Source organism: Tupaia chinensis, unplaced genomic scaffold, assembly GCF_000334495.1.
Source record: "Tupaia chinensis unplaced genomic scaffold, TupChi_1.0 Scaffold000117_2, whole genome shotgun sequence".
NCBI classification, from domain to species: Eukaryota; Metazoa; Chordata; class Mammalia; order Scandentia; family Tupaiidae; genus Tupaia; species Tupaia belangeri.
The window spans coordinates 5,798,491-5,808,985 of NW_006159583.1; the positions used below are offsets into that span (position 1 = coordinate 5,798,491).

Here is a 10,495-nt window from a genome sequence, read left to right on the forward strand (position 1 = left end):
AACTGCTTTTTCTTCTTAACTTTCACTTTGCCGTTGTTCTTTTTCACTTGACACTGGCCATGAGTGGTTCCTCAGAAGCTTGGAAAGAGTCTCTACATGGAAGAATGTGGATGTTTCAATGGTATTTGGTTAAACATGGTATTAATATAGTGTAAGTTCAGTTTTTTTTTAATTTATTTTTATTGCCAGAGGGCACTTGTACCTGTCAGAGAAAGAGGCAGAGAGACAGAGAGATGGGAAGAGAGAGAAAGCATAGCCTGGTGGGACATGGTCACTCTGCAATCCCTTCTCCATTTCTCCATCCTGGTGAGATGTTAAGCATTCATGCATACACAATTGGTATATTTTTTTAAGAATTATTTTATTTAACTTTATTTATTTATTTTAATTTTGGCCAGAGAGGGACAGAGCAAGAGTACAAGAGTGAGAGAGAAAGGGAAAGTGAGAAAACAGGCTGCCAGGTCCGGGACTCAAACCATAGTCAGCCATGTGGGATTCCAGCACCCCTAACCACCATGCCACCTGCTGATCCCAACACAACTGGTATTTTTCTTCCTAGCCTCTGGGTCTGAGATTCAAACAGTAAAATTGGCCCCTTCAGTTTAGAAATAATCTCTGTAGGGAACCAACAGTTAGCATAATGGTTATGTCGCTGGACTCCCACGTAGTCGACTGCGGTTCGAGTCCCGGACCCTGTGGTTTAAAACTCATGCCAGGTGCATGTGCGTGAGTGCCCAAGATCCCGAGAGGAGAATGGAGGAGAAGGGATTGCAGCGTGACCATCCCCCGTGGGGGGTGATTTCTCGCTTTCTGTCTCTCTGTTTCTCTCTGTCTGTCTGGCGAGCACACGCACGCGCCTATAGCGAAAACCTCTCCGAAAAAAAAAAAAAAAAGAAAGAAAAAGAAAAGAAAAAGAAAGAAACAATCTCTGTATATTTATCTTTTTTTTTTTTTTTTTAAGGTTTTTGCCATAGGGTGCGTGTACTCACTGGAGAGAGGTAGAGAGAGGAAAAATGCCACAATCACTTTTCCTCTTAGGATTTTGGGTATGCACATTACACACCAGGCATGATTTTTCATCAGGCCCAGGACTCAAATTACTTGTTATTTTTATTATTTTTAATGTTTAAGATAATTGAGTATTTTATAGTATTTTCCATGATAACTTTATGATTCCCATTTAAAATCCACTATTAAAGAATTGATTTAGATGTAGTTTCTAAGTTGAAGCCACAAGAAAAGGTTACTAAGTTTATAAATGGTATTGTAAGTTTGAAGAATTTTAAGTCACCCTATGTATAAGCAAGTCGTTCAATTTACAAGAGTGGCATAAGTTTCATAGAAGATTTTATGCATTTGTCTAACCAATAATCCAAAAAGGTACTTGAACATTTTAATTTGATGAATGCAAATAAAATATTAGGGGAATTCAATTAGCTAGATGGTAATTATCACTTAAAAGCTTGTTGCTAAAAGGCACCAAATACTGGGTTTGGCAAGTGGTGTGGTGATGAAAGTGCTGGACTCCTGCCTGGATGATCACAGTTTGAATCCCAGACTTGGTGGCTCGCTTTCTCATTTTCTCTCTCTCTCTCTCTCTCTGTCTCTCTCTGGTCAAATTTAAAGACTAATAATGATGAATAAAATTAAATAATTCTTAAAAACAAAGTTACTAAATACTGGGGTCAGCTGTGGTGGCAAGCAGTGACTCAGCGTTCTATAAGGCTAAACTCATGTGGAAAGGTCCTGTATTCGTGACCTGAGCACCTTCTGTATACCCCTGGTGTAGGGCTGGCTGCATTTGGGGGTGGATCACAGCCTGAGGATGCTGTTGGGGAGACTGTCGCTCTATCTCTGAAAAAAGAACTTAAAAGAAAAGTTGCTAAATGTCTAAGCAGAAAATTTTCTACCCTATTTACAAGTTATAACTAAGAAGTAAAGTTTATACATCATAAAGTAAACAAAATGTTGAGCGTGTTGGTTTTTCAATATTATTTTAAAAATAAAATATACATTTTAGAGGCCAAATTTACCAGGAAGAAAATTTTCTACATACAAAAAGGGCACCATAAATCTCAAACCAACAGAATAATCTTAAAAATAAAAAGGTTTCCAGGCAGCAGAGGAGGACAAGGAGTCCCCAGATAGATAGGGAGGAAAAGGATGAACTGCTATGGGGAGAATATTTTCTTCAGAAGAATATAGAGCCAAGAGGAGTGAGTCGCTGTAGAAATACAAAGAAAGACCAAGGTAGCTTTCATAGACCTCGATGCCTTTGGGGGAGTTCCTAACTTTATCTCAGAACAATCAGAAGTTACATTCCCAGGAGTCCAACAGGAAACGCATGGCACAATGAACTTGAACAACAGAGGAAAGTTGAACTAGGGACCTGACAAGGTGTGTGGAAGCTGACTCAAGGAAATGAACAAGAAGCAGGGGCAACAGTAACGGAGCCACCATCCCAGCTAGACCAGAAGTGACAAGCTAAGGGAACAGTGACTCGAATTCCAAGAGGTAGCTGTATGGAGAGGAACTCCAAATGGCCTTTCCCAGAAGAGCATAGCCAGCTCCAGGGTGGCAGGATACTGGAATAAGTGTCCTGATTTCACCTTCTTTCCCAAGTCTAATCTCCTGCAGGTCCTTCTCACTGGTAAATGCCATAAGTGAAAATAAAGAGCAAGAGAGCTCCTTAACCTCATCTGTGCAACTCAGTCTTCTGCAGAGTGGGCAGAGAGAATGCAAGGGGAAACAGAAGAGATCTAGCATAGACACTAAGATTTTTAAAAGGGAAGAATCGACCTCACATAACTGTGGAGGAGATTAGAAAGCTGTAAAACTGGAGGCAAGAAGACTAGCCCACAGGGTGGAGAGCAGGTTTATATTACAGAAAATCACTAGTGAGTGTTCATATCCTTTACTGACGACTCAACATCCATCTCCATGAAGATTTACAGGTTCTGTGTAGCCTTATAGCTACATGTTTCTTGTAGCTTGTGAACTAAGTCTATCAAGTAGATTAACGCATTTATATTGAAGTGGATTTCTATCTACACGTAGTCCTCAATCTAACAATCGCACACCACTGCTGCTCCCTTCCCCAATTAAAATCTCTAATGCTGTTGAAATGAGAAGCTTGTTCTCTCTCTCTCTCTCTCTCTCCCTCTCTCTTTCACACACACGTCATGAAGTTTTCAGAGTAGAGAAACAAATTAATATTTTAAAAGCAGCAGTTGTGAGAAGGTTGTGTGCTGCAGATCAAAATAATAACAGTCTCATTTTCAATATTCCATTTGCCTTGGTAATCGTTTTTTACTAATGTGCTTCGGGAAACAGATTTGCAGTTCCCGAATGAGAGCTAAATATTTTTCCTGACACTATGTACTTAAGAGCATTTCGAAACCAAGGATAAAAAAAGCCGTGAATGAGAGGGTTGCACGTTGAGTTGAAATAGCCCAGCCACACTAAAAGATCGAGTACTATTATGGGAGTGGAGTAGCCTAAATAAGGGTCGATCAAAACAGCAAGAAAACAGGGCAACCAGCAAGCTAGAAATACGCCCATCACTATGCCGAGGGTCTTAGCTGCTTTTCTGTCCTTTTTCTTAGATAGGTTTCTTTTCACTTCCCCTTTTGCGTTTTCAGGCATATTGCTGATGACTCGAGCATGTCTTTTGGAAACGATAAATATTTTCCCGTAAATACCAACCATGATGGAGCCTGGAGTAAAGAAACACGTCGTGAACAATATCGTCCCCCAAAATTTGTTGAAAGTAAGTGCACAGAAATTGAAGCAAGCAACTAGAATCTCATAGCTCTGCATACCAGAAACATTGGCCTCAGATAAAACTAAAGCGAAAGAGAAAAGAGCTGGGGCGGACCAGCAAAATGCCAGCAGTCGCTTTATGGCAGAGGCTGTCATTGTGGTAGTGTAATGTAAAGGGTAACACACAGCGTAAAATCGATCGATAGCAATGGAGCAGAGATGGAAAATGGAGGTCAGGCTTAGCATCATGTCAAAGCTTGCGTGGAATTTACAAAAGCCATCCCCAAAATACCAGCAGCTCTCCACTGACCGCACCATGCTGTATGGCATAATGACAAAACCCAGCAGAAAGTCTGTGGTTGCCATGGAGAGGATCAGAAAATTTGTGGGAGAGTGAAGCTGCTTGAAATGTGATATGGAAATCATTATAACCAAGTTTCCAAAGATAGTGATAACCATGGCTCCAGTCATCACCGAATACATTATCACTCGAACATGAAAAGGACGGTTGGTGGGAGGGCATGATTTATTTCCAAACTTTGGACAACTGGATAAGTCTTCAGGAATATAAATCAAATCCATAGTGCTTTATCACTTCAAATGTCTTTCCAGGAGGATGAGTTGATGTTTCTTCTCCTCTTAAATGATCCCAGTAATTTCCGCTCCTAATAGTACAATAAAGTTCAAAGTCATCTGTTATGAATTCACCTCAATGGCAATTTATTAAAATCTTTAAAATCATATCAACTGATCAACTGTGATTGCTTTCTGAGTCATTCATTGCATAAAAAAGTGGATATTTTCAACTGCTTTTTTTCACTGTGTTTTTCTACTTGATCACATTTCATCCATCCATTCATTCATTCGACATGGATTATCTACTGACGGCTCTATTCCTGGTAATGTATTGAAAGGTTTTCAAGAGTTTTTGGCTTTCAACTTGAGCAACTACCTTCTTAGACATTATTTTGAATGACAGGAAGCAAATATCTCTTCCATCACTACTTAATATGCAAAAGCTAAGTAAAATCACAAAATTGCCCCTCATGTATTATTTCAACAATATGAAATCTTCATTTGTAAAATGCCTGCAATGTTAAGAGTTATAACAGGTAGCATATTGCTTTTGAAATTGATAGTAGGGGGACCAGCAGTTAGTGTAATGGTTATGTCGCTGAACTCCCATGTAGCAACCGTGGTTCGCGTCCCGGACCTGGTGGCTTAAAACTCATGCCAGGCGCTTCTGTGTGCATTCCCAAGATCCTGAGAGGAGAATGGAGGAGAAGGGATTGTGGTGTGGCCATCCCCCCTGGGGGTGATTTCTCGTTTCCTATCTCTCTGTCTCTCTCTGTCTGGCAAGCTTTCCACAGGATAAAACCTGTACCTACAGGATAAAACCTGTACCTGGGTCAACACTTTATAGCATCTCCATTCTCTACTTCTATCTCCTTTCTCTGTCCTCTATTCCTGTCCTTTCCTCCTCATCCTCCTTCCCTGTATTTCCTAAGTCTTATCATTTATCTGACATTCTAACGAACAGAGCTACATCATATGCTCCATCTTTGAGTGTCCCATTCGGATTCCAAGTTCCACAGTCACAAACCCAGTCATGTGAACCTCACGTGAATCCTGTTGGTCATAGTGTGTTGAACCAGAGAGGATGGCCAAATTGGAGAAGTCAAACTTTCAATAATTATTGTATCTGCTTTACTATTGACTGAGAAATACAGCACCCTGAAAAACCACTTAGTAGTGGGCTTTAGGGAAGTTTGACTTGACACTGCCCAATTTTAGAACCTGAAATTAACACTTATGATAAAAGCTCCATTATTTTTCTTGCCACAGGTCAGAAAATAGCACCACTATTTTTTGTTCGTTTGTTTGTTTTTTAGGGTTTTAGCCATAGTGTACATGAACTTGCCAGAGAGAGACAGAGATAAGGAAAGTTAGAAATTACCCCCCAAAGGGATGACCATGATGCAATCACTTTTCCATTCTCCTCTCAGGATTTTAGACATGCATGCACACACGCCCAGCGTGATTTTCAAGCTGCTGGATCCAGGATGCGAACTGCAGTCAGCCATGTGGGAATCCAGCGCCTTAACCATCATGCCATCTGCTGTTCCAATAATACCATTCAAAATGTAATCCACTAAAATAATCTTAAGTTACAATTCTTAAATATAAATTCTATTTTAAAAGCCTAGAACCAAATTTCATCCAAAAAGCAAATTTGTGTTTATTTTAAGTTAAACTTTTTAAAATAAAGATAATAGGGTACCAATACAATTTCATAAGTAATTTCATAATTTGGACTAATGAGACCAATGTGTAAATGGGAAATATAAATAAAGGTTTGACATTTATAAAAATTCATGATATTGGATTTTTTTCTGGCTAATTCTCTTTTATCTAACTTAAATCATTATGAAAAATTTTAAGTTTATTTATTTATTTCCAGATGAGGGCACCCTCATGCCATAATATTCATGCCACAATCCATCCCCACTGTTTGCTGGCCCAGATCAGAGCCATGTACACCCAGATGCTCAGAGAGATCTCTGGATACAAACCCAGGACCTTTCCAGTGAGTCTAATTTTATTGCCACTGCTCTACTGCCTGACCAATATAATGAATGTTTAGAGACTGCAATAGCAAAGACTACTTGGGGTCTAATAGTGATAATGAGGAATAGGACATTGCCACACAGTGCTAGAGCCATGTAGCAGGCCTGGGTTCAGACCCTGGGTTTATCTGAGCATGCTAGTGGACATGTCTACATGTGTCTGCACACATCTATGATCCTGGCTGGCTGGGAGCCTGATGATGGAGTGCAGTGTAGCGAGGTCTTGTTGGAGGTACTTCTCTCTCCTCTCTCTCCCTCATGAAAGACAAAAACTAAACTTAAAAAAATAAATAAATAAATAAAACTACTTGGAAGCCATGCCAGTATGGAAAAGCAGTAGACTATATTCAAATGTACCACTGTTTACTAAAATAAAGTATTCCTTTTATAAATCTACTTTATGACTACATACAGTAGTTTATACATATAACATCAAGAGTAAAAACATAGTATATGATATGTGAATGACTTACCTATCCCAAATAGCTCATAATTCATAAGTAAATCTTATGAAAACATATGACAGTTGGCAAGAGGCAAAGATGATATCTTGCAAATATTGTTTCCTTAAAAGCAGGTGGGTGACCCAGCAGCAGTAGTGCAAAGTCCTGCAATGCTGGGAACCACATGGAAGACTTGGGTTTGGTTTCCAGGTCAACCTGTACATTCTGCATGAATTCACCTATGGTGGTCCTGACTGACTGGAAATGACTTGGGTATAAGGAAGGATCACAGAATGACACCCTGTTGGGTGTGTGCTTATCTCTCTCTCTCTCTCTCTCTCTCTATCTATCTCGTAAAGGAAATAAATTAAAAAAAAAAAAAAAAGACAACTGCAGGCCAGTCCTATAGGCTAGCAGTTAACGTTAAGGGAACCAGATCCTGCATAAACAACTGCAGTTAGAAGCCTGGCCCTGGCACCTTGAAAAACAGGACAGGCACATGTGCATGTTTGCCCAGAATCTTGACAGGATGGAAAAAGGGATTGCACTGGAAAGTGCTTTATCTCTCTCTCTCTCTCTCTCTCATATCACTGCCCTCTGGAAACTGTCTCTCTCTCTCTCTCTCTCTCTCTCATATTACTGCCCTCTGGAAACTGAAAAAAAAAATTTAAAAGCAGCTAGAAACTGGGAAAACATTTTAAGTGACAAAAATACACATACAACTTGCAGAACAACTTCCATTTCAGAGAGCAGGGGCGGAAAGGAGAGTGAAAATTACGATCAGAATTTTTGTTACACCTAGCTATAACCACAACATTGTTTGAAAACTAGCAAAAGAGAAAAGTCTACTAAAACTAAGAACTAAGGGTCAGAGAATATGTGAGAGGTGGCAGGGCTAGGGAGTAGCCAAGAGGACTTGATCTAGATAAATCTTTTATCAAGAGTGCATTCACATATTTTATTTAGTGAATGAAAGGGAAAGACATGCTCCAACAGGAATGCGTGGGCACAGTCTTGCATGTTTTAAGGACGTCTTTCCAGTACTTTTTTGCATGGAAACCATGGCTGTAGCTCTCCCCCCTTTACTCTGCAATACTCCAGTCACCTTTATAAAGCCACTGTGGTCTCTACTTTGCCCTGCAAATGCCCACTGTGTGGCTTAGTCAACTCTCTTTGTGCCATAGAATTGTCAGTTTCTTCACTTTCCATTTCACAGTTTGGCACAATTATTTTCTTCCAGAGCCTTTCTTGGAGTTAAAACAATAAAATCATAAGCTATGGGGTGGCCAAAGTTCTCAGGTGTTCCACTGTCTTATCTTACAGCTATGATTTTGCATAGTGTTATTTCCTTCTAGCACATGGTCTATTGTAACTCTAAATTTCTCAAGAACTGAGATAACACCCTGCTAAACCTGCTAATTCTTGCAAAACTTAACATGAACAACAGCATGGCAGGTTATCAGTAAATCGTCAGTTGAGAAAAGTTGATTCCAGCAATGCAGGAAAACCCGGTTAGAAAGCATCTTATCTCATGGTGCTAGAGATATCTGGCTTGAAAAGAATTAAAATGTTAGGAAAATAGCAAATGCTGTTTAAAAAGTAGTTAATAAACCCCTCCCAAAATAAACTGTGGCAAATGAAACCCAGTTAACAATGAAATTCCAGATGTCTTGCAGTGTCTAAGTTACTTGACAAGAATGTTTTCATTATACTCTTCCACGTGTTCCATGTATGTGACATAACTAAGACCAGGAGGTAGTGATTGCTATTGAACTCCAGAGCCAGGATTATAACCCAAACATTCTGGCTCTCATTCAAGAGGGTCTTCACCCACTTCTTACCATCTCTCGTAAGGGCACAAACTCATCAGATCTATAATATTTGGGGAGCAAGAACCACATCTTCAGTTTGGGCACTCTGTGTATCTAAAATGAGAATATAGTTTCAAAGAGCAAAGAGCAACAAAATACCTTAAGTAACTGCTACTTCCAATAGTAAAATTACCAGAAAAAATACAGTGTTTAGCCATCTTGAAAAAGCTCCATTTAGAAGAAGCTCCATTATTTCACTTCTGCCCATAGGCTATGGGGGGTGTGTGGTTAAGTAGCATATAACAAATATTTTTGTTAAGATATACTGCCAAAAAGGAAAGAACCTTTTTTTTTTTAGAGGTTTTTGCTATAGGGTGTGTGCACTCGCCAGAAAGAGAGAGACAGAAACTGAGAAATCACCGCCCAGGAGGGGTGGTCACATTGCAACCCCTTCTCCTCCATTCTCATCTTGGACACGCATGCACATGCGCCCAGCATGAGTTTAAGCCACCGGGTCCGGGACTCAAACCATGATCGACTACATGGGAGTCCAGCAACATAGCCATTATGCTAACTGTTGGTCCCAAGGCAAGAACTTTTTAACATTATTGAAGCACCTTCCATTTAACGAATCATATTTTATACAATTCTTATACTTTACAAAAACATTTTGTGCATACAACTACAAAGAAATTTACAAACATTGCCAAGCAAACTTGGATGGAAAATTAAAGACTTTTTTTTTCTTTACTGAAATATGATAATTATTTTTTAGTTAGGAAAAAATAACTACCTTCTCGGTTGTAACCTATTCATAACGATTTATGATTCTGTATAAGATTTAATCATCAATGTTCAATTATATTGAAGAAGAGAATAAATAAACAATTTTCTTAAAAGATAGTACATTTCCAGTTCTTTTTATTATCCCATTACCTTCCCTCTCCTGAAAACTTAGTTGTGAATCATTGAGTCTCTTTTAGTGGCTTCATAGGTGTGATGTCAGGAAATTCTGGGAGGTTTAGTGTAGATAGTTAAGTTATCTGATTCATATAAGTTTGCCTCTGCTCTCAAGAGAACTAGAGTGGAGAACTCAGGTGCAAGAGCTTCAGAAGAGGCATTAACTGCAGAGCCCCCATGGAATTGCTCTTTTAACTTTCCTTCTCAGGGGGTATTAATATTCTATGTGTTTTTAATGTCCCAGATAGCTTTCAGAGTTTTTTGTTTGCTTTGTACCAAATAAAAGACAATAATTTCATCTTACTTCATGGTCATTTGGGTTTTATTCTTGGAAGACACAGTACCAACTCTTCTGTATGCTAAAAATGCATAGACATAGGGACCAGCAGTTGGCATAATGGCTATGTCTCTGGACTCCCATGTAGTTGACCGCAGTTCGAGTCCCAGACCCGGTGACTTAAACTCACGCCGGGAGTGTGTGCATGTGTGCCCAAGATCCAGAGGGGAGAATGAAGGGGAAGGGATTGCAGCATGGTCATCCCCCCCAGGGGGGTGATTTCTCGCTTCATGTCTCTCTGTCTCTCTGACTTTCTGCAGAGTGCATGCACCCTATAGCAAAAACCTCTCAAAAACAAATGCACAGACATATAAGCTGAATTAAATGCTGGGCTATATTCAACATCAAAATAATTGTCTGCATCATAAAAAGTTTCTATTTACACTTCAAATAAGAAGTGCTCAAATGGAAGGAAAGTATTTACTGTTGTTTCAGTGGCTTGTACTATAATAGTTTGACTAAAACACCTAATTTAAAGAGGGGGGAGAACAGTGTCACTAATCTTAAAAACAAGAACACTGAAGAAAAGGCGAGACAGCTGGGTTCTAGTCCTGG

General features: G+C 39.4%; 1 protein-coding gene across 1 annotated transcript; it reads right to left on the bottom strand.

The window, feature by feature from the left end:
* Window positions 1-3,312: 3,312 nt before the first annotated feature.
* Window positions 3,313-4,344, bottom strand: LOC102489712 (trace amine-associated receptor 3). Its single transcript, XM_006144317.1, has one exon. The coding sequence runs from the start codon at window positions 4,342-4,344 to the stop codon at window positions 3,313-3,315; it is 1,032 nt and encodes a 343-aa protein (XP_006144379.1).
* Window positions 4,345-10,495: the final 6,151 nt, after the last annotated feature.

Coding starts and splice junctions, on each gene's coding strand:
- LOC102489712 (XM_006144317.1), bottom strand. CDS start 4,344: ATGGATTTGATTTATATTCCTGAAGACTTATCCAGTTGTCCAAAGTTT.